Below are 25,353 nucleotides of genomic sequence, written 5' to 3' on the forward strand. Positions count from 1 at the left end.
TCCTCTGTTGAAATTGTGCCACGGTTTGACACGTGGAAACCTTGCCATGACCTCTGAGCACTGTCTGTTTGTGGAGCCAGTGGTCTGCACTTTTCAGTTGGAGCATCTCAGTCCAGCAGCCCTGCAGGCCTGCCAGAGGGAGATTACCCCAGCCTGCGTTATGAGATTTATAGATTTATACCCAGATTAAACCCCTGTATTATGTCAAAACTGATAGTTTGGGTTTAGTGGATGTCTGGGGGGATTATTACAAATTGCTGCTCAGTATTTTTGTGCTGTATTTTTCTGGCAGAAGTGCTCGTGCTCTGGAGCAATCCGCCACTTTAGAGGCTTAATTACACCACGCTGTGGACTGAGCTTATGCAGACATGTGGAGGAGTTGGAGAAACATGTCAATGAGAAATGCAGGACATGAAGGCCAGTGGCACAGTTTAAATCAAAGTATGGTAGAGGAGATACGGGCAGCAAGGTAACTGGAATATAGTGTGCATAGTGCCTTACTTCTGCAGATGGCCAGTGGAGAAAACAGTAATACATTATTTGAAGGGGTGTGCATTAGACCGTCATAACTGTCAGAATCATGTCATGTCACCTGCCGTGAACATGGAGTCTTTATAGATGTTTCTGACTGTTGTCATAAAGTGTCATTTGATCACCTATTTGAGTTTTAATGTAAAGTTGACTTTGTCTGAGAAGTCTTTGTTCTGAGCAATGAATTCACGCTGACAGTGGTCTCATGACAGCCAGTGTCAAAACCAACCACATATGACAGTTTAATGTAATTTTAAAACACAGAGCTAAACAGTTCCTTAAAATTTGATAATCTCATGTTGTCATAAGAAAGACATTACTGGCTTGGTTAATGCCAAGCTGTCATAACAAAAACATCTGAAACAATGTCAACTTTGCATTAAAAGTTGCATTATTCACTGAATGACACTTAATGACAACAACCATAAACGTTCGGAAAGACTCCTTAATGTTCATGACAGGTGTCATTACATAGTTATGACAGGGTAATGACAGGTTTATGCACACTTTCTTAAACAAAGTGTTATCGGGAAACACTGATAAATATTATATAAACATTGGTTTTTAAGTGCTAGAAAAGCTGAAGGAGAAATGTTTCAATTCAGAGATGCAATTAAATTTCTAGATGAAACTGAGTGTCTGTGCCTTTGAGTTATTCCAAAGTAAAGTCAAAACTGGCGATAATGCAATACTTTTTCAACACCACGTGTTAAGAAGCAATACAAATCTGTTAATTATAGTATCAAAAGTACCAAAGTAATAAAAAAAAAATGCAAGTGCTCTTTATTAGCCTAGGACGTTTTTCTATTTGGTGTAGTATTCAAAGAGGGATTGAGTTTTGCTTATTTTTACTAGCATTGTATTGAAGTTTAAGATTTTGGTATTGCAACAACTCTAATACAAAGTATTCCAGCTATTTGACTTCAATGCAATAAACACTCAGTCAGTATATTTGGCTTGCGCTTGATGTGTTTCAGGTAAAAAAAAAAAAAAAGACAATAAAATCAACAGTGACTTTAAGATGTGACAACTTGTTCTTTAATTAAAAACACAGTCATTTGTACAAGAAATGTACACATAAAAATATACATGGACAACTACATACTTTATGAATTACTGAAGACACAACGTAAGTAAACATAAAAAAAATGCACAGAAAAGGATGAGAAAAATGCCACAAAAAAGAAATGTGTTACGTTGCTTTGGTCTAGTCACAGTGGCTACATTTGAAATAGATATTTTGTCTAAATAAAAGACAATGTCACTCTGTTATACTATTTAGTGTTTTACATATTTACACAGAAAATGGTTATGCAACGATGTAAAGAACTGAGATATGAGGAGAAGACGGTTATCCAGGATGCACACGGTACTTTTCAGTGAGGGAGTCAGTTTGTTGCTAATCTGTGGTGAGTTAAGTAACAGTCTTGGTCTGGTCAACAAATTGAATATGGTTGCGCAAATTCAACATGTTCCATTAAAAGTCACTTCTAATGGCTTTATGTTAACAATTTATGCACCGTGCAGACTTTTAATATCGTACAAAACCTCTCAAACCACAGTGATTGTGGCAACGTCATGCAAAATATAGACTGATCAAAGATACCGATCAAATTCTCTGAAAGGGGAATCTCTGAATTTCCAAGTCTAGGAAATATAATGCTTCCTTTGTTTCTGGTTTGTATCATTGACATATATAGAAATGGACAACAGGAGAGCTCTCCAAAAGTGAAGCCAAAACATTTCAAGTGTCCCCTAGTGGCTGGTTGCGGTATCAGTCCACATGGGTCAAACTAAAATATCAAGGTACAGGTCAAATAAAGTTTTCCCAAAGGTTTCTGTCATTTTGGGTAGTTTGTATCACTCCAGTTTTTGTTCAAGTGGTCATTTTTCTGATCAGTTTGGTTTATTTAGTTATTTGGTTCTATAAAAAGTGGGTTTCCCATCATGATTTACAGCTGCTTGCAATCCAGTCAGCTGCTATGAGCGGAAACTCAAAAGTGTGGCTCTGATCATGATGACTGCTGCGAAGACTCTGTCTCTACATGATGTCACCGGTGCGAGATGGCACCACTCGTCGTCCATCTTTATTTATGTCAATGCTTTGCATCAGCTCCGACCTCAACTCAATGAAGAAGTCCCTCAAAAATGACCCTTCTCATGCATTTATAAACAAATGACGTGCACAAAACCCCACAATGAAAACATGAACCGGTGTGATATTAATGATACTGACTGATCAAATAAAAGATCAATCAAAATGGAGACACAACAGGTCAAAACTGATCCCACAATAAAAGCTCCCAACAGTTTTATCAGCTGCAAAGTTTGGTCACTGGAGTGTATGTTTGTGTCACACAGATTATATAATGTAAACATATTGTCATGCATTACAGTATTAGGTGCACTCTTTCTATGCTGTCGCCTCCATTTATAACTGATCCGTCATTTGAAATATTGGTATGTGATAGATATATATTTATATATATAGAAGTCTTTATACTTTGTATATTAAACCCACACTTAGACCAGTACTACAACAAAATATCTTCAGGTGCTATATATAAAAAAATATACAACATCTCCTCCATTATATAGATTTCCATTTAACTATTATTCCTTGATATAGACTCTTTGTAAAATAAAAGTTCTCAGCCAACTACTTTTTTTTTTTTAATCGTAGAGACCCGCCATGCTCAGTGTTACACACAGCCCTGCATATACTGTGAGAAAACAGAGCAACCTGCAGCTTCAAATGTTAACATGCTCCTCTCCGCTTTATAGTTCGGGCTTTATCTGCTGACCTGCCTCCAGGACATTCAGTGCTGGAGCTACTGCATCTGCAAACTCATCTCGCCTTTACTGTCTGAACAGGCTTCTTCTGAAATCTGATATAACAAAGACATGCAGACATGCCGGTCTTGTTACCTGTGTATAGCAGTCAGTGAAGATTATAGTCTAAGGGAGACTAGGAAGACTTTAAAAGTGTTATTTGGCTTTGGGCTGCCAGAAGCTAAATAAAGAGCACTAATGGGAATGAAGAAGGGGAATAAACGGAAACTCTGAATAAGCATGCCTACAGTTCAAACACCGGCTTAAATCTCTCGGTGACGTTGCGACCACACTGAAAGAATATGCTCCATTTTTAGTTTCCTGATACCGGCCGCTGAGGTGCTTTTCACTGATATAAAAATAGTTTAGATAGAGGCGGAAAGAGAGAGCAGACAGAGAGACAGAAAAAGACAGAGAAAGAGGAGAATCAGCAGCGTCCTGGTGAAATCTCCCGTGCTACAGTCGGCTTCCTAGTGCTACATAATCACGAAATGTAAATGTTTATGTCTGAGCTTGCTGCATTGTCTAAATGAGTTGAAACATTGACTGTTGGTGGTCTAGTCAACACGAGCAGCGTTCAAATAAAGCATTCGCTTCGAACGTTTGGTTTCTGTGTCCTCGGCCGATTGGGAAATGACAGAATAGGATGTCCACATGTAAGCAAACCACGAAACAAAAGCCAAAACTGGTTTGTTTAAGTTTGGTGATTTGACAGTTGAATCTCGAACAAAAGAGAGCAGGAAAGTTGTGCAAAGTGACACCATGTTTCCCTTGGTGAGCAGGTTGTTTCATTGCCGGTGACAACCGTTAATACTGCATTTCTCCGGAGTGATAACAGTCGCAACAATACATTCTTTTTCACATGAACAGTGCTGAGGAAATACTTCTTATCCTTTTGTATTTTGTAAAATGGACTGCTCATCCTTTGAACACCAGAAAATATAAACAGATGTTGTAACATTTGGTGTTATTTTCCCTTCAGCAGTCACTTGGGGGACGAGTGTGGTGGTTGTTGTTTGGACGGGTCAACGGCCAGCAGAGGTGGTGTTGATGAGACTGTTGTCATGATGCATCATTAAATGCATGCTGGTGGCCAGTGTTTAACCTTGTGTGACTGCGCTTTGACCATATTTGTGTGCATGTCGTAACATTTTTTTTTGCTTTAAATTCCCGCCGATGTTCGATACCCTGATTTGAACGTGGTCTGAGTAAGAAACAACTTTTATCACTGCTTTTGCTCCCACAGAAGTAAAGAAGTCTTTGTGCTGGCTTTGTAGTGGAATAAAACCCATTAAAAAGCGCCGGGAAGACGCCTTGTAAGGATTTATTGGAGTCTGTTAGCAGAAAGTAAGAATGCACCTTTGGGAGATCTCCCTTTTGACAGTGACGAGTGGTGAGTGCTCGCTCAGTGGTCCAGGTAAAGCCATGTTGAAGATAGTGCAGTATTTGGCCTGGAGTTCCATGTTTGGCTTGTTGTGAGTTGTGTTTCCATGTTTCTGTGCACATATTACTGTAAGTGTGTGAGAGTGTGTGTTTAGATCTCAGTGGCGGTGATTTCCTCAAAGTGGATGTCGTTGCTGCCACTGTGGACCTCATAGTCCTCCATGTCCCTGTTCTCCAGCTCCAGACTCAGCTCCCTCATCACCCGCTCAAGATCCCGGTTTCGACGGTACATCTGGATGTAGTTCTGCTGCAGCTGCTTCTGGTAGCGGATTACCTGGGTGGAGGGAAGCACAATAAATAAGTAAAAAAGTAGGGATGATCGGAGTAACATTTCATATCTTCCTCCAACAAATTTCCTCCTTTCTTACCTTTTCCTTCTCCTCCTGCCACACCCTCCTCTCATCCTCAAACCGTGAAAGATGCTCCTCACTTGTCCTCCTCTCATACATGAGTTCAGCCTTCAGCCTGTCCACCTGGGAAAAAGAGACAGAAGAAATGTTAAGGCTTATGTTTTTAGCACCATTACTGGAGTAAGAGTAATACCACAGTCTAAAAATAGTAGTAAAAGTCCTGCATCACAAGTATTATCAGCAAAATTCACTTTTGATATGATACTCATTATGAATAAAAAAAATCCTGGTGATTGTTATTGTATATTATATTATTTAATTACTAACAGAGATGCATTATCATATAAGCAGCATTTTAATGTCATTAAGACATCATTTACATGTTGTATCTGGATATGTTATGTGGAAAATAAATGATCCAATCTTGCCTGTGTGTTTACACCTGGGATTTTTAATGCATTCTCCTTACAGTAATTGAGACCAGAGCAAAACCTGCATGTGAGTTGTAGAGTTAAAAGAAACTTGTCTACAACAAGCTCTTAATTATTTGTCCCCTAGTGTAGATTCAGCGAATGCATAACATTATATTTTATATTATTATAGGCAATTATATTACTCCCTTCTTTGTATAAAAAAATAATGTGTGTATATGCTTTGTTAGCAGCAAATCAGCAGCATAGATGAATGCAGTGCACACAATTACACACACAGTTATTTCTTTCTGTATATCACTCTTTTCCCACCAGTAATCTCTTTCATTTTTCATGCAGTTCTGTTAAATAATACATTTTGCCGCTTTCATGCCACAGAATAGACATATAACAAGTGATTAGAGACCTGCCTTTTTTAGCCTTATCACTCACTTGCTCTCTAAATTTGAAGAACTTATATTTTATTAGTTAAAAACTAATATCTGTATCAGTGTTGTGTATGGATGCCAGCATGTTGTATGGAATGTGTTTACACCAAAATAAGATCTGAATACGATCGGATTCAGACTTCCTCTAGACAGATCTGATCATGAAGCATTTATACCTTGCATTAATGTGTTTTTCCTTTGATAATGTGTCCAGATACAGATTACTTTTTAATGACAGGGTTAAATGGAGTGTAATAGTCAAGGTGGAACCACCTTAAACTACTGCATATACTGTTTGTTTGTTTACTCTATAACAATGCATCATATCTTCTAAGCTAATCATATTTCCTGTTTGTAAAATTTTAATCTCCAAAGTTATACCTATGGTGTGAAATAAAGTACAATATTTTCCTCTGAACTGTTGTGAAGCTAAAGTATAAAAAAACACCACTAAGAAATATTCATGTAAAGTACAAGTTATGTCTGTAACAGGTGTAAACTTGTACCTGTTGTCTGAGTCCCAGCACTGTTTCTGCGTTCTGCCTCTGTGCCTTTGCTTCATCACTCTCTCCTCCCCACACCAGATGAGTCTCCTCTCCATCGCGGTACACACACGGGCTGGGGCCACCTCTTCCTGCCACACTTCTGCCCTGTTGGAGGGAGAGGCTCATGCACTGCCCCTTCATGGTTGCATTTCCAGGTAGGGAGATTCCACTGTGGTTGGACAGAGTGTCACGGAGGCGGCCTGACTCCTCCTCCAAACGGCCCAGTTTCTCCCGGAGCAGCTCGGCTTCGCTCTTGCGCCTCTGCAGTTCATTCTCGCAGACCTCCAGCTCCAGGGATCGGGTCCGCAGGGCTGCCTGCGCCTCCTGGGATCGAGCCTGGCTGGCCTGCAGTTCAGAACGGGCTTCTCTCAGCTGGGCCTTCAGAACCACGATGTCTCCAGCCTTCTGACTGAGCTCTGACTGGATCTCCTTCAGCTGCTGCTTCAGGAGGGAGATCTCTCCTGACTTCTGACACACCTGAAGGGACCAGAAAAATGTTGTTATATTTTGGGGGTATTTTATACTTTTATACAAGAGAAGTGTTGCAGTTCACGGTCAGCACATTTAATCACTTAACACCTTTCCAGTGTCTGACTCTCACTCACCTCCCACTTTGTTTCCTCTAGACGTGGTCCCAGCTGCGTCTGCTCCCTCTGGATGGTGGCACACCTCCTTTCCAGTGTCTCTCTGTCCTGCAGCAGAGAGGAGAAGTCCTCCTGCAGCTTCTTCTTCTCTTGTTGTAGTTGAAATACCTGACAACACACAGAAATCTATATTTTACGACCGCCTTCCACCGTCATTTCCAGACTCATAACTAAAGCATGAGATTGCCGAGGTAATAATTTTAAAGTAAATATATCTACATAACAGATTTGCAGCTTAGCACAGGTTCATGTCAAAATGATACGACAGAACAGCAACTCCTACAAAATGACTGATTGCACAAAGTCAAAATAAGCTGCTGCACATCTTGACTAGAAATAAAGTCAGGAAATGTTTTGCCTCCAAATAGATCAGCCATCTTCGTGCAAATGTTTTGAAAGATTTTGAAATATTTAGCATACCTGTAACTGCAGCACCTGCTGAGCCCTCTGGGCCTTCTGAGAAGCCTGCTTCATCTTAGTTGCACAGCTCTGTCTCAGCTCCTCCATCTCTCTTTCACAGCGACGCTGCTTCTCCTCATACACCTTTGAGAGAACAGACATGGATGAGAGGTCAGAGGTTAGCGTTTCATCTGTTCTAGCATCATATCAAGTCATTTATTTAAAGAGATAGTTTGGATCATTTAGCAGGGGGTTGTATGAGGTACTTATTGATATTCAGTGCATTACCTTCAATAGATGTTGGCTGGCTGCTGCCAAGTTTGGAGAAGCAGAGAGTGACACCAGCATGGTAGTTAAGCCAAATTTTTTAAAACAAATATTACTCCCTTCAAACAAACCAAACTCCATGGGTGCAGAACACAGGAGTTGCTGGTCTACCACTGCCTTTGTTGAATTTGTTTGTGTTATTGTGTGACTAGTGTTTTAAAGAGATCATTCAGATTCATCAGTCACACAATAACATAAACTAAGAGAATGAGGCAGTGGTAAACCAGCAACTCCCATGGTCTGTGAGTTAAAATGATTTTGCCTGTGAACTCTGCAGTTATATAAGCTAAATATCGCTCTCTCCAAATCAGCCAGCTTAAAAGGCTAGCTGATGGTAAAGCAAACTTGTGAAACTATTTTAAATACAGCATATAATTTAACTTTTTTTATGTGGACCCTTTCAAAAATACCTTTTGGTGCTGACCCTGTCCAAAACACAACATTGCTGTACTGGTACTCATCTCTGCTTTGCTTAAGTACCTCATACAACCCCACTTTTTCCATCATGAACTAGGGTCATAACATAAGTCGGGGACCTCTCACACCCCCCATTTAAAGGAGGTTTGATTACTGTGGTGAGGTAAGCGTCTTTATGTCCCACCTGGCAAATGGCAGCTTCATTCTCATCCAGATTTTCCCGGAGCTGCTGCAGCTCCAAGTCTCGTTCCCTTAACTTCTCCTCCAGCTCCCTCACCACTGCCTCGTAGCCCTCCACAGGTGGTGGCGAGTGGCCACATGACCCGCTGTCTGACAGGGGCTGCCCGCGCCCACTTAGCGACCCCGAGCCTGTGCTCTTGCTGGATGAGGAACGTCCACTGTCCGAGTTAGTGTGGCCATGGCTCCCACTTCCCCCTGAAGTGTTTCGACCCAGGCCTGTCACAGGTTCCAGCTGGCCCCCGGAGCCAGATCCGGAGCTGGAGCCCTCACTGGGGGCCAGACTGTAGCCTGTGCTGCTGTGAGTAGGAAGGCTGGAGAGGGAGTTCCTCCCTGAATCTGACATGGAGCAGGACTGGCTGCTCCGAGCATTGCGGCCTCCGCTGTAGGAGTTGCGCTTCCCTTCAGAGCTGGAACTGCTGCTCGCCCCGTTGCCTGTGGTGCCGCTGGCGGTGTTGGATCCTCCGAGAGGCAGCAGGAGATTGAGGCTGGCTTGGCTCTCTGACAGACTGCTGCCCCCTGGTCGTGGTGACAAGTACTGCACAGAGTGACGATTCTTAGGAATGACAGGTTTGAAGGCCGTGGGACGAATCAGCACTTTCTCCATGTTCTGAAAGTACAACATTATAAAAAACAGCATTAGTGAGTGATAAAAGCTAAGCTGCGCTAATTAGCAACGGCTGAATAAAACTCATTAGAGAGGGGTGAGTGATATGCTGGCAGGTCACCCCTCAAGGCTCTGATTAGTTTAATTTGGTTTAATTGATATTCATGGGCTTCATTAAGCAATTTTCTTAATGATTTTCCTAACATCTAAGATAGAGAGATGGGCCAGGGAGGGAGAAAGTGAAAGAGTAGAGGACAGAGAAAATCTGATTAAAGGGCAGAGAAGCAGAGAGGAGGGAAGAGGGACGAGTGGAGGAAGAGACGAGACAAAGACAGAGGGCGTGAAAGCTCCTCACATGTTCTGTAAGCATTTTTCTTAACGATCTTCCTCAGGGTTCACTAAATACGTCAGTGAATGTAAGTGAGCTCTGACATTGATCATCATGTGTCTGCAAGGTGAGCAGCTGTCAAATGATCCATCTGAGCCTGTCAGGCCAGTGATTAAGCTTCCCTCCGGATCGATGGAAATAAATAGCCAATTAGACAGCTGAGGCGGTCTGCTGTACTACATGCTGCAGAAATGCTCATGAGTTCAGCGTATATATTCCAGGGTGAGTAGAGGAAAAAGGCTTTGCTATGATATTTAATGTCACAATCTGTAATATTGAGCTGTAATTAAAGAAGACATTTTTCCTATAAATATCTTCAGGTCAAAGGTCAACTACACAGCTGCACTTATGCAGCCAATAGAGATTCAGTTTCATGCTCACAGGCGCTTATACACTCCCTGAAAGATAGTGTTTCCAATTTCTATTGCTCCAATTGCATGTTGTGTACAAAATATCAATGAGGTAAAATAAATAGCATTTGTTAGATTCTTCTTTTTTTTTTTTTTTACATCAACACTTTTTACCTTTTTGAGAGCTTTCAACTACACCTCACACACTTTATCAGCAAAGGAATTTTGCTTAGAAGACGATGTGATGTGGTTGAAATCTTCGTAAATAGCTTGTAAGTGGACATTGTGTTGAAGAGATAATTTGTATTGATGTGAGGTTGTATGAGGAACTTATTCAAAGTCAGTGTATTACCTACAGTGGGTGCCAGACAGCTCATCTCCAATAAGGAAAGAGAAGTACCAGCACGAAGCTATGCAAGCTATGTTGTAGACAGAGTGAGCAATACAAGGTATTTTAACCACCTATTTTGCTGTTACAGTGTTTAATGATAGGAAACCTTTATCATATTTAAGCAAAATAGTATTCTCTCCAAACCAAACAAAATTCCATTGACAAAATGAGTCATTTGACCTCACAGAACACCAGTGTTGGCCTACCACTACCTTGATCTGTTTGGGTTATTGTGTGACTTTGATGACTCCCAACTATTCTTTTAAAACACTGAAGTAACACAATAAGACAAACAAACTAACAGATCAAGGCAGCAGTAGTCTACTAACTCCTGTTTTCTGCGAGGTAAAATGACCGATTTCGCCTGTGGAGTGTGGTTGGTTTGCAGTGAGAGCAACATTTGGCTTTATCACAGCATTTTCCCATCAGAAAAGGCTGGCAGCAAAGTAAAGCTGTGAAAATATTGTAAATACAGAATAGACTTAAACTGAACCTAAAACTTTTTTAGGTGGACCTTTTTTTTAAGTGTCAGCACTATTTGGTTGCTGTCCCTGTTCATAGCAGTACATCGTTTAGCTTCCATGCTGGTACTCCGCTCTGCCTTTCCAAAGTGGGGGCATGCCGACTGGCTCTGTAGATAAAACACTGACTATTGAGAAGCACCTCATACAATCCCACCTCAAATAATCTGAACTATCACTTTAAGATGATTTTGTCTAACAATGATTTACCAGGTTAAGAATGAACTTTTATGCTCTACTCATCTTTGGAATTTCTTTACTACAATTTCTAACTACTTACAATAATACTGGCTGTGCTGATGTATTTGACATGTGTGCTAATGTAAATATAACACAATCTACAGTAGCTTGACTGATACTGATATTAGTATTTGGGAGTTAAAAAAGTGAAGATATTACCTGAAAGTTTTTTAAACATTAACATTTTAATGTTGACCAAGAAACAGCAACCTGTCAAGTGCTCTCTGGTGGATTAACCATGTGTGGGAGACACTGGTCCTTAATTACCTCGAATTTTAATTAGCATTTCTGTACTACATGTTTTTGATATTTATCAGCCAACATATAAACAAACAAATCCTCTCCTCTTACCTTCTCTAACTGTCCAGACACTGGGATGAGTTTGGGTGGAGGCCCTCCGATGTTGCCGTTCAGAGTCCTGTTGTCCCTTTGGTCCTCAGAGTCACTGCTGGGACTTGCAGCTGCCACTGCCTGGTTTTCATTCCAGTCTCCAGCCACCGCCTCATCGCTCACATACCCAAAGTTTCCATTAGTGCCACTGCCACCACCTACTGCTCCCGCAACCGTTCCGCCGCTTGCCCCGGCAGAGTTACCGGGCCGGGGCTGCTTCTTGGTGGGCAGCGGTGGAGGCACAACCTGGGCCTGGGGATGCGTTTGGTTGCTGATAACCAGCAGCTGCTCCAGGGAGCTCCCGCTGCGGAGGGTGTTATCCTGGAGTCGGAAACAGCTCGTAGCCGGCGTGGAGCGGCGTGACTTGGTGGCAAACTCACTGGCGGCCCGGCAGTGTTTCTCCTGGTACGTCCGGCCTGATATGAGACTGCTGACAGAACCCATGGCTGTCCCGGAGCTGCAGGGCCCACAGGGGCCAGGGCAGGGGCCGGAGGGGGAGTGGGATGATAGCGGCCGGCACTGCTGGACTTCGAGACCTGGGTTGGGGTGGTCAGTCACGGTCACAGGTAGTGCCTGAACCAGAGCCATGGCACCCCGACGGCGTCAGACACACCACACACTCTGATGAAGGAGAAAAAAATAAGGCCAACATGTTAAATTTATGCTCCACATGCAACAGATGTGACTATTACACATCACATGCTCTATTGCAGAACAAGGTTTGTCATTCAACATTCATAAGACATAATACTTTCCTCTAAATGACATCACAACCAAGGTTATGGCTCCTTTGCCTGCTCAAATATAAAACAGTTCTCCCAAATAATTTATTCTGCCTTTTCTGACTGATTTATAATGCAACAATCTGATGGAGACTCACAACATCCACAAACTGGGCTGTCACCAGGACCTAGCAAAGACCGCTGCTCAGAACTGCACTGTGAGTAAACAAATGAAACTCCAGTAGTACGTTAGCCAGTTAAAAAAAAAGGAGTAGTTTTTTTGTTTGTATAATTTTATTTTTCATGTTATATTTTGTGGTTATGGTAGTTGAAACGCAATCATTTTGGTCCACAGGAGCCTCCAAAATCAACAAAATATGAACGTGACGTTTCTTGTAGCTGATTATGGTAGTCAGTGTTAATGTTATTTTACTGACAAAAACACTTGTAATAAAAGTATTTCTGTATCTTGTGTGGATTCAATACGGATGACTTATCAAGCCGCAATGTGTTCATGTGTTTTCATATGTTTTTCTTTGCAAGTTCAGCAAAAACACATAAGAAACAGGAGACATTTGCACAGCAGAAGCACAGGAGTTATTAGTAACAAACAATCACTCTGTTATATTCAAGTATCCCAGTAAGTCATGACAGTGTGACAATGAACCAGGAACCATGAAATTTGAGCAGCAAAATGGAATTTAGCCATCATTAGCTTTATTTACACCTGTATTTTCTCTGTTTTAGAAGTTTCATACCCTTTAGCCAGACATGAAACATATTTGCAGAGGTTCTTGCAGGGTGCAGACAGTCGTTAATGTGATTTGTGCTTAGCGTCTCATCCGTGTGTTAAAAAATAAGTGAATGAGACTCATTATGTGGTAAATAGCTTTGCTGTCAGCTTTGAATTATAGGGCTAATCGTCTTATCATTATCCTTAAATTGTTCCTATTAAAATGATTAAATACATAATATTAAATATTTGCATTATTAAAATGTGACAGATTTACTTTACGTACAAACTTATTGCAATAAAAAACTGCTTTGCAACAATGAAGCCAAATTATCTATTGATTTTAGGCCTGTTGCCACTCATCAAACTCATTAGCATTAGCCACTTTACATCTGTTCATTTGAAACATTTCTCCTGTGGGACGGGGCACATCCTCAGACCCCCTGTCTCCCCCGGTGACGCCACTGCTAATTGTCAATGTCATTAACAGGGCAGGAAGGGAAAAAAAAAAAGAGGATGGATTTAGTAAAGACTGAGGATGAAACAGACAGAGGGAGACAGAATGAGTCACGGTCATCACCATCTGCAGCTGCTCTGTGATTTTCCTGAATGTCCCTGTCTGAACCTGGTGAGCAGTCAAGTGTGTGTTACTTCTGAAGGTGTTTGAAAACTACTCACTTCACTGTTTCATGATCACAATGCTCACACGCCTATGAAAACATCTTTGAAGGAATGAATAACAGCCTCACTTGGTCGCTGCACTATTTTTAGGATGAGAAACATGGATACATAATATTAACACAATAAGTGGCAGCAGATTAAGTCTTCCATTTGCAGATAGTATTATCAGTGTTAGCTTGTTGCCCGGGGGGACAGAGAGGGGACACATATCTTCAGCCTGTCGTGCCAAGCCCAAATCCGTCTGGCCAAGTGGAATAATCCACGCCAGCTATGGCTGCACACAGTCTGCCAGGACTAACACAATCATACAGACTGACAGTCACACACACACACACACACACACACACACACACACACACACACACACATACACACACACACACACACACACACACACACACACATACAAGATGGATGCATCAACAGCATGATTCAAGTCAGTCCTGCATTAAAAAACATAGTCTGATGATATAAAGTTTTGGGAATAATGCTGGTTGGTTAAATTGTGCTCCAATAAACAAAACAAAAACTCCTCTTGATCACCTACTTCTGAGCCCAAACAATTCCATCAGATTGCAGTTCATTGCCACATTCATCTTAAATATGTGTGCTGCAAACTCTTTCGTAATCACAAACAACCAAAAAAAATATATAAAAATACAAAACACTATTGCAAAACAACAGCTTCTGGCAGCCTAGCGGCCTCAGTATGTTCAGTATGCTCCAGCTAAAGTGGTTGTCGGACCATCAAACAGTGCCTGAAACGCCCCCTGGGGTATGTCTGAATCAAACTAGATTGCACAGAGTGCAGAGGTGGGAAGTGACAAAGTACAAACGCTTTGTTACTGTACATAACTCGAGTTTTCTTGACATGAGTAGTTATTTGTCAACTTTTTACTTTTACTCCCTACATTTTAACACAAACATCTGTACTATGCATCCCTTGAAATTTTTTAAAAAAAGGCTAATTTCTTTAATTCTAATGCATTTTAGGAGAATTAACAATTGTTTTTATTTTGCATCATCACACACTGCCTTCCCAACTTAAAGACTGATTTCAACTCAAATGGATGGGACAATGACCTGGATGGTACTTTTTCACTTTTACTTGAGTAAAGAAGTTGACTCATTACTTCTATACCATTCTTTACCAGTCTTTGAGTTAAGAATGTGTGTACTTTTACCACCTCAGGTATAAACACTTTCGTCACTTTTGGCTAAACTTGGCACTTGGCACACACCTTGGCTAATCACCTACTGTATAGTGAACGTGGTCATAAAATAGTCTGTTTTGGAAAGTTATAAGAAAAACCGTCAGACTAAAGTCGTCATTATGTTTCAAACAACAAGCTCCTCTTTCACTCTGTGAAGTGGGCATGTTTTTCTGATTTGTGCGAAACCCCAGTTCCAACGTTGGAAAGTTGTGGGTGGAAGGGTTTTCAGACTTTTCAAAAGATCTAAGAAGTAGGACGATATGACTCAGAATTAGTAGGAATGATCACTTTTGCATTAAAATGATGATGATGTGACATTTGTTGTTGTCTGCACCAAACAACTCTTACATCTGGAGAACAAGATTTGTAGACCAGGGCATCTCTGAAGCACTACAGTACTTCATTATAAAGCTGTTTCGTCACACATTTTACCTTGTGCAGCTTCTGCAAATTGGATATTGCACATGGCCAATTTTGATACATATTCTGATTAATTCTGCAGCCCTACCAACAAACACTTTCTCTGAAGCACTGATGCTTTTAGTCTGACAAATTCTGTAACTTTCTCAAATAAACCATCCAAAAATCATGCCCATTATGGGTAATGTATGCCCAGATGTGACAAAGTATGCAAGATTTTACTTCAGTACAAGGCAACACCGTGAATGCCCTCAAGAAAAAACTGTGTCAATGTCCCCATTATCCCCAGTTGCCTCTGTGACCAGGTTCAAACACCAGTGCCTTTAGACATGGTTGGATGAGAGACTGCGTGAATTAGTTCATTTCAAGCACACTGAACCATTAAAATGCACTCACTGGATGTACAAATGTAAAAATAAAGAAATCAAAAAGTAGCAGTGAAGCGTGCAGGATTCAGGAAGTGAAAAGGCCAGCAAGACAGACCAGTCTGAGACAGGCATTTCTGTTTTAAAAAATACTTGTCATTATATTTATGAAAGTAGTTGTGATAGTGATATTTGATGCTGTTTTTTCATTACACTACATGGGAAAAAAAACATATGGGTTGGTCTAATTACTTGTTAATAATCCGTCAGCAGGGTTTGTTGACTCCACATTGACTAAACTGTGAGCAAGTCTGCGAGTGCGTGACAGGGAGTGAGGGGGAGTAAAAGAAAGGAGACAGACTTCATGAGTATACATGAGTCAAGGAGATAAAGATATGTGTGGTATGTGATCACTTCCCATGCCAAAATAATCATGCCTCACAACCTCTTTTCACCTTTTCTCCAGCCGTCCCCTCCTCTTCTTCACTCCCAGCCCTGACAAGGACCTCTCAGGCAGGGATAATAGAATTAACAACCCTCTGGGACCGTCAACTGCGACCCCCCCCAACCCTAACCCAGTGACCCCCTGATGTGTGGAGGGGAGCTGGTCTGATTCTGGCCTCCCACCCTTGTGACCTCCAAGGGTCTGGTTTTGTTCTGGCTACTCAGGCAACAAATCCCAAAAGCTAATTTCCCCCTCTGATGTTGCTCACTGGTTGTTTCTTAAAAAGTTATTGAAGCCCTCCTCGCCTCTCCACCCCTTCTTGGCTGCATTCCTCCGACAAAGTGAGAATACTTTCACCATCCCTGCATTCGCCCTCACTGCCTCTTCCTCCACCTTCCTCGTTACATGCATCCTCCTCTGCTGTCAGGCAGAGAAAAACCAGTCATCGTCACTAAAAATAGAAAACATCTCAAGTGCCTCAAATCATTCTGATAGTCTTTCATGAGGCGTTTCTTCCAGCAAGGCATTTGATTCGACGTTCAAAAATAAACTCCAACAGTGTTGCAGCCAGCTATTGCAGGGTCAAACTGAGGCCACTTTACACCGCATCCTGACGCTCTAAAACTATTAAATGGTGCTGAATGGCTTGAAGGCAGCCTCACCGCTTCTGACAGGTACTGTAAATACACCGAGGGGTTGTGAGAGTTTACCCTCCACATGCCACCAACCGGCCCTGGATGAGTAAGAGCAGGACTGACAGAAGAAAGAGGTTCCCAGGTAGTCCACTAACAAGATCCAGAAGTGGGGTCTGTGACGGGGAAATAATCCCGTTATGATAAGTCTGTTAATAACGCCAGCATTATCCAGAAGAGGAAGCCCATTATTCCGCAGTGGCAGATCACCCTTTGCAATCACACGCAACCTCCGAGCTGTTCCGGAGACTCTGCTGGGCTCAGGGCAGAGTTACAGAAGTGAAAATGAGGCAGATGAAAAAGAAGTGGGTTCAGAGGCGAGAACACAAAGGCGGGCTGGGTGGGGGTGATGGTCAGGGGGATTTTAGGGGAATTCCAATACCAGGTAGACCAAAGAGAGGCTCCAAAGAGCCCTGAGCTCTTGGGAACACTGGGCATCTATAATCCTGTTTGGTCATTATTTGGCCAGCAGACAGACACAGAAGTCTGAGCACCTTCAGATCTCCTAGCAGAAAAATCATATGTGAAGGCAGACATCGTTTCCCATCCAAACCATCTCCTCTACTGCTGAGCGTCAAACACATTACTTGTGTCTGTTTTCTTTTTGACTCTCACCATGTCTTCCTGTTTAAGATGTTGTACCGGTAAGAGACAAAGAGCAAAGAAAATGACAGCTGAAATCAACACTGTGGCCTTTTGGCAAAGGCTATATTTGCAGGAGAACAAACCTCTAGCTACTGTGCTTATGCTTGGATTTGATCCATAAAGATACAAACAAATGCAGTGTTTAAAGTGACCTGGACAAGTGCAACTGAATAAATTATAAAAAACTGATTTGTATTTTTCTGTTGCAGCCTACTCCCAAATCATGATAAATTAGGGACAGCTCTTTTTCATGTCAGATACAGACACTGACACTGCAACCTTGAATATCTGCCAATACCAACAATCTGATACTGTTTTTTTTTTTTCAGGTACTCGATTTATCATATAAAACAGACTGAAACAGCAACTGCTTACTCAATAAATAGCTTTAAATGATTACACAAATAAAATTCTCAATTTTCTGTAAATCTGTCTGACTTAAACCTGTGTTTATTTATCTTCTGGCATACAACGTCGACATATTATCACCAAACATGTAAGCAAACAGTTACTTATTAACACAGAGCTGACAAGGAGGAACATGAGCTTTCATTTAGAGTCATGTATGTGGAGGCCACACAGCACATGCAATATGCAATTAAATTTTTGGTCTCCACCAACTCCTGACGGAAATATCTTGCTATTTAGCTGCACCGCATTTCTATCCCTTGTCCACATGTGTGACAGACGTTTGTCTAAATCTTACTTTTAAGGTTGTCATCACAGGGTTGTATTTTATATTAAACTACGCACACAGGGGCACCTGCAGGTTAACCTGTCACCGTCTTTGCTACCCTATGCCCAACAAGGAAAACTACAAGTCACTATGAGGTCAAAAGTCATGCAGATTTAGGAATATGAAGGAAACTACTAGCTACTACTACTATGAGCTAAAGGAGGAATAGAAATGTTATTCAGACTACCTCTCAGCATTGGTGACATGTCCCACACTGTCCCATGCAAGCATACAGTCAGTTTTTAGAACTTTTTTGCTGAAAACTGCTGTCTGCTACTGGTGAAACCAGTGCTGGGAACCAAAACATGAAAGTTGCTGGCATAAACAATGAGTTGAAAGACGATTAAACGTTCAGTAGACCTGAGGAGAACTGCAGAGTTGGTTTGATCCATTGTTAATATGCAAATACTGATCAGTGCAGCTTTAACCATTGGTAAAGGTGACATTTTTCCTGCCAAACTACCATGTTTTTTCACCTCCTTCCTCCACTTTCATCCCTCGTTCCTGTGCCTAACTATTTTCACCCACATCCCTTTCCTCTCTTCCTTGCTTCCTGTGCTGTATTATTGCTCCACTGCTCTCCTGTCACCCTTTCCTCTTCCATCCCCCTTTCCTACAACTCTCTGCTCACTGGTCTGTGCAGCTAGATTTTCATCTGACTTTAACAGCAACACCACAGCGTGACTAACAGAAGGCAAAGCCAGTGTGAGGACGAGAGCAACAGGTGGAAAGTATAAAATTGTCAGATCAGAGCAGGCACTGTATGGATGAGGGCAAAAGTACCAGCATGCCAATGATAGTAAGAGCCATTCATAAAAAAAAATGCCTTTGTATAATGTTTCTTTAATGGTGGTCACTGCCCTGTGGAGTGTCACAGATCACAAAAACCTTTGTGAGTGGTACCCAAGCACTTAGAGTTTCCAAAATAAAGCGTGGCATGGAGTTGAGAGCTTGTTCAGACTGGCAGAAATATTCCAGTTTTGGTACACAGAGCCTGGGTGGCCTTGATTAATCCTGAGACCAGCCATCTCAGTGGATGGAGATTGTGAGAAAGACAGACAGAGAGACTGAGGTAGAGAGAAAATCAACAGGCTAGGTGAGTCACAATAATCCTCGACGGCTGCTAACAAAAGAAAATCCACAAGTACAGGCAAGGCAGCAGCACAATGACACACACAATACCTCAGCAAGGCAATCAGTCCACACCTAATCTACTCTCCCATTTATTTGTCACGCGTCTACTCACTGAAACTCCACAATAAAACTTCAAACAGGCAAGAAAATGGTATTGGAGTGAAGTCAGCCGACTCCACTGTAAAACGAGAGAAGTCTTTTAATGTTTTGCCAGAAGACCTGAGGTTATAATATGCCTCCATTCCAGCACAATGACTGTCTGTCTGAGTGGTCGCTCACTGTCACCTACCCCCACATGGCTCGGCTTTAAAGTCCCGCAGTGTGATTGAGATTGCTGAATGCATGCAAACCTCCACTCAGTCCTCATTAACCCATCGCCTCAGTGCCAAGTCTCTTTTCACTCAAAACCAGAGAGATATTGTCCACTTTGGCAAAGTAACATGGTTGACATTGTGGCTGAACAAAAGTTGTGAGTTCCTGCGTCCAGGCTGCTGCAGAGCTCTGACTTTATTAAAGCAGGTTTTCTGTGGTGACACAAAAGGAGAAATAAGGTTTCTAAAAAGTGAGTCCGTGCAGGAGTAACTGACCCTTTGCTAAGCCCCTCCTGTGAACACCAACTGTCATCATCATAGATTTGCAATGGTAACTAAGGCGCCGCAGGCCTGTCAAGCTTTTCTACATGTTAAAGCAGTGTGCATGGGGCTCTAAGACGAGGCATGATGATGGCATTCTTTTCGTAGTAAAACAGGCAAACATTTAAGGAATGGATTAAACTTTGTCTGTCTTTATCTTCTCCAATGTAAGCTGCAAATGTTAGCATGTCTGGCTGTAACTATCATTTTTTTCTAATCCAGTTTAGAGGAAACCATACCCACTTCTGCATGATGCAGCATATGACAGCCAATTAGACTCTACAGCTCTAAAGGCAGCTAACATTACATAAACATTAATAAATATTAATTTAAGGTGAGTTAACTGTTTCAATGAACAACAGAGACTGTATTATGTGTGGTTGTGTCTGTGCTTTTCATATGGTTGGTTTGTAAAACAAACAGCCAGTGGTGGAGCTCATACGGTGAGTTGTGAAATGTAGTTTGCTTGGCTTGCTGCTGCTCCTCTCGGCAGACTCTGTGGTCACCATTTTGGCACCTCTGCTGCTGAAACCAAATATTCCTGGCTGCGCCTATCATTTTCCCAAGCTCGGTGGGTGTGGAGCAACAGCCCTCCTTGCAAACACCCGGCCTGTCAGCTCTGCCTTGCCCAAAGACACTCTGGCAGTGCAAAGAGGCTCTGGTGGAGGAGAGCTCCTGAGAAGCAGCAGGCCAAGTGAGACGGACTGACACAGCCGAAGAGGTTTATTTGTGTAGCGCAGAGACTACAGCTCACAATCCACTGTATCATGCAAGCAGCCGTTAAGTAACTTTACATATTTCAAGCCCTTTACAGGATCTTGTTTTAAAATGTGTCACATGGAAACATTAAAAAGTCAGCTGGAGACAGACTTCTCAGCTGACTCAAGGGGTTCAAGCATTAGCATTAGCTTACATTAGCTAGCTGCACAAATGAAATCTGCAAGCAAGAGTCATTATTTTAGCCAACAAAATCCATGGTTGTCAGCTAGAAAGGAGAAGCTGCTTTTGTTTACTTCTATGTGGAATCAAAGACTGAATGTTTCAACAATTTCTCCCAATGTTGATGCTAAATCTGCCTCCATTATCACTGTAAACGGCATATATGCAGCGTGAGAGTGGAAAGCTTAACAGATGTAGCAACAGTAACTAAGCAGGGTGGAGCTTAGCATGGGGTCAATCCTCCCACAGTCCAGCATTTTTTTCCTTCCAGCATATTTTACCACCAACTTGTTGCTGTTGCAGACGTTAGCTTCTCCTTCTGTTTGGAAGTGTTGCAATGGCAGCGGAGGCCCACGTTTTTATGAGACAGACAGACAGGAGGAGTGGGAAAAGGAAGGAAGCAAGAAAGAGAACGAGTGAGTGAATAGGTGAACGAGTGAGTGAGTTTTGTTTGTGTCTGACAGTCTGACAGCGGACAGGTTGGCTCTTTAGCATCTCAAAGCATCTGGCCTCAATTCAGACGTGAAAGGCTGCTGGAGAGTGGGGGTGACCGAGCCCTAGATTTTTTCTTTTTTTTCGTTTTCTCTATCACATACACATATAGCTGCAGAGAAATTCCCTGTGGGGGTTGACAGAGAGAGCAGCCAGCAATCTATTTAAACTGAATGACATGAAAGTAGCGACACAGGCCTGTGAAAACACCATGGTCATTTGGAGACACAAACTGTCAATCACATGCTTATTTATGGGTCCAGTGTGTTGCTTTTACAATGTGTAGTTTTATTCATGAGTTGTCCTATTAGCTCCTCCACAGACAGCATCGGCTGACTGAATAAATTGAGGTTGCACATACTTTTTGTGAGGATAAAATCCTTACCATAGGACAGATCACATGGTTGTGTCCTAATCAATGTTCGCTTTGCTGTATGCACTTAATTACTGCAGACATTACGAGTTAAGTTGCCCAATGAATGTCATTCTCTTGAGCTGGGAACCACCTGACATTTTCTGACATTTATTTTTGACAGAGGTGTGGACTCGAGTGAATGACTTTGTCCCGACTCTGATTTTTGAGTTCACCAAAACAATTTCTTTCCTTTGCAATGGAAAAATTGTCTGAATCGGAGGTAATTAAACTGAAAATAGCTACAGTAACCAGTGACAAAGAAAAGGAAGTTTTAGCAATCAATCAGACCACATCTAGTCAAGAATACTGGAATCTCTTGGTGGACCTTCCTTTGTGAAATGCAGCATTGACACGTTTTTCTACAAAATACCTATTTTCATTTAACAAATGAAGCCAGAAGCCATTGTTCAACTTTTTGGAAAATATGGTTATTTGCTTCTTTGACAGGAGAAGATTAATAAACAATTAAACAAGGGGAAACATCTAGCAGACTAAGGTACAAAGGTTAAGCTGGTTAGATAAAATCATCTACCAGCACCTTTAAAGCACATTAATTAACATGATATATTTTGTTTGTTTGTTCAAGTAGGAAAGGACAACATTGGTCCTTTAACTTATTATGAATTAAATGTTGATCGAACAATGTAATGGCTGTGGAATAATGACACCCTCCACATTTAGTTTGGTATAAATGAGACTTTGACTATGCAGTTCTATCTGCCAGCCAGCACAATATAAAAAAATACTCCTCCATTATGGACTAAATAAATGAACAAAGTTATGCTTTCTCTCCTGATGTTTTCTTCCCAGCCACTGCTGTGGTTACTTGTTTGTGTGAAGCAATAATGTTACACAAACTGTTGTTACGATGCAATAGTGGCAACAGTGTGACAACGGCACAAGCAATAGTACCTTTTGGAAACGATGGGGCAGGGTTTGAAAAGTTGTCTGTTTCCACTTTAATTTGTGCCAAAATGTGTAAAAATGACAAGTTGTGATTTTATGGGGGGTTATGAGCCTGGACTTTTTCTTGGCCAGGAGCAGTAACTTCCTGGAGTCTCAGCTCATCGCCTGGCAATCTCACAGTGACAACAACAGTATTGCTTTAAAAACTAAAACTGTCTGATCAAATAATAAATAATACGGAAATAAGATTAGGGATCTGACCAGACATTTGGTGCTAGCTGTCAGTACTTGACAGTTTTGATACTGGATGCTACATTTCAGTATGCAGAAACAGTACCGGGTTTGCATGCCCAGTCCTGAGCAGCACTAGAGCTGAAGGCTGCTGGTTTACACTCAGCTGGCATAGGCGGAAACTGAGGTAAGAGTATGTGAAAAGGGGGATGATCAGGCTGACATTCCTGGTCCGTTCCAAATGTTGGATTTTCCAGGAGATTTTCCAGCCACTGACAGTTATCCAGCAGCGGTCAGTGGTCAGACCCGCAGACACTGGAAATACCAAGAATGCCGGTGGTAGAGACACAGGGATTAGTCTGTCCAGTGGACTACTGTTTGTCAGGATCAATGACCAGCTCGGTCGTAACTCTTCGACTTGGACTTAGCACAATAATTGAAGATTTCTTATCAGTGCAGCAGGAGGTAATTTTATCTTTAACATGGTGTTTTGCTGGAGTACGTTCTGGAAAAAACAGGCACTCTTACTTCTCATTGTCCCAAATGTGGAGAGAAGAGTAAAGTTTTCCCTCCTAAACTCCCCTTCCTTCCCCCCCTGCTGCTCCGGCTGTATGAACAGCGGAGAGCCATTGTTTCAGTTTAACAGAGGGCAGAGAGCAGAGAGAAGGGGCCTGTTATCTCACACTGAAAGCAACAACACTCTGACTGACAATGTGACCCATAATATGAGGCAGAACAAGGAGGGGGGCAGCGACAGGAGTCTGGATTGTTACTCACTACCAGGCTTCAGTGAGGGAAAGTAGGCCACAATATCTGAAATGTCTCAGCAAAGGTGTGACAGCTTTAGTGTGAAATCACTGATCAGAGCTGAAGCAGACACACACAATGCCACCCACACACACCCAGTGTTACTAAATACAGCCAGGCAAATGAGTTCCACAGCAGCTATTACATAAGAAGCGACGCCTCGGTTTTAACTGTGCCAGCCTCGATGTATAATTCACTTCCACTCATCTGAGAAAATATCTGACATGGCGAAGGAGCACATGTGCAGACGTTACTCAGACATACTGTCCGTGCCGCTGTAAACTCGAGAAAGATGGAGGGGGGGGGCAGACGGGACTGGCGTGGAAAACACTCATTCAGCAAACTGAACAGAAGCCAGGCCGACGTCTAATCTCTCGCTGTCTCTCTCTCGCTTCCTGTGTTTCTGTCTCCCTCCTTCAGCGCTCCACCATGCTCCTCAACCAGAGGCTTTACATAAATACCTGGCATGACATTTAGCTCCGCGGGATCGCTGGAAAATAATGAAGCCGAGGATGAGTCGAATCGAATCTGAATCCAGTTTTGAATCCCTCAGCAAATCTTTTGTTGTAGTTTGTTTGATGGAGAATAAGGGCATCTTAGTTGAAATATATATGGTGTTTTTATTTCACTCAGTATCACCTAAAACACAGAGATTCAACTGTGCTAAAAGGGTTCAGGACTTACACCACAGATTTGTCACATGGCATTTGCTCCTCACCGGGGGGCTGTGCTACAGCTGCAGAAGCAAAAACAACACATCAGAAATAATACTGGATTTATAATTTACCAATATCAACTCAATAAACTGCTTATTTTTCTGCATACACAATGCACTTAGTGTCACCTGAACGACTGTTGCGCTGCTGCAGGTTTAAGAATCTGACGGGTCACAGAATACAGTGCGACTCCGGTGGAAGGCGGAGCTCTCGTCCATCTCAAGTTATCAAATTCCACAAGTTCTTACTTGAATATGATGAACGGTAGATAAATATTTAAGCAAGGAACTTGTCTCTCTTTTGCCATGAAAGCCCTCCAGCAAATATTGAATTTCATAGTAATTTTGTAGTGTATCACTATTTTTTTTGGCTGGAATGTCAGAAATAGACACATGAGACTATCTAATGGGCCTACAGTCTGAGATGGCAGCAAAATCAGTGCATATATGCAGGTTTTTTAACGTGGCTGAACAATGTGTTTTTGAAAGTTGCTGTGTGTTTAGCTGTTAGTACGTTTGTACCTACTAACTGAATCTCTGTGGTTCGAAGTTACATTTTTTTCTGTGCTGCTGTTAGTATCTGCTTTTTTTTTTACCGTTTTATGTCGCTTTCAGCTTTTGGCTTTCAGCAGTGAATGATGATTATACCCTCTCCCACTAAAGACAAAAGCCAGATGTTAGTATTAGTGGATTTTTTGTCCATTGTACAAGGAGTTTTTAGAAGTTTATTGTAAGCGACATTGTGCGTAAACTTTGGTGTGACATCAAGTTGGATTAATGTAGATTGTAGAATAATCACACCTACTGAATCGTAGGCTACTACACAAGTCAGTATACATGAAGACGTCATCAGTGTGCGTCCATCTGTGCCACTATAATGGCTATCGATGAAGCTAAGCAAGAATCAAGGTATTTAAGTAGTGGTTTTTATGTGTATGGAAAAAATCCAAGGAAGAGG

At 41.8% G+C, this 25,353-nt stretch overlaps 1 protein-coding gene across 3 annotated transcripts in view; it reads right to left on the minus strand.

Moving 5' to 3' along the window:
- Positions 1–2,491: 2,491 nt before the first annotated feature.
- The window catches only part of lzts2a (leucine zipper, putative tumor suppressor 2a), a 56,919-nt gene continuing 34,057 nt past the window's right edge, over positions 2,492–25,353 (minus strand). For all 3 annotated transcript variants that reach the window (XM_084736023.1, XM_084736020.1, XM_084736022.1), the window contains 7 exons: positions 11,433–12,092; positions 8,532–9,194; positions 7,625–7,747; positions 7,166–7,312; positions 6,522–7,037; positions 5,175–5,279; positions 2,492–5,080 (listed from right to left, as the gene is read on the minus strand). In XM_084736023.1, the coding sequence (XP_084592149.1) occupies positions 4,898–5,080; positions 5,175–5,279; positions 6,522–7,037; positions 7,166–7,312; positions 7,625–7,747; positions 8,532–9,194; positions 11,433–12,059 (2,364 nt within the window). In that variant the 5' untranslated portion in view covers positions 12,060–12,092 and the 3' untranslated portion in view covers positions 2,492–4,897. The remainder of the gene's footprint in view (positions 5,081–5,174; positions 5,280–6,521; positions 7,038–7,165; positions 7,313–7,624; positions 7,748–8,531; positions 9,195–11,432; positions 12,093–25,353) is intronic.

Source organism: Lutjanus erythropterus, chromosome 14, assembly GCF_056507025.1.
Source record: "Lutjanus erythropterus isolate fLutEry1 chromosome 14, fLutEry1.hap2, whole genome shotgun sequence".
NCBI classification, from domain to species: Eukaryota; Metazoa; Chordata; class Actinopteri; order Lutjaniformes; family Lutjanidae; genus Lutjanus; species Lutjanus erythropterus.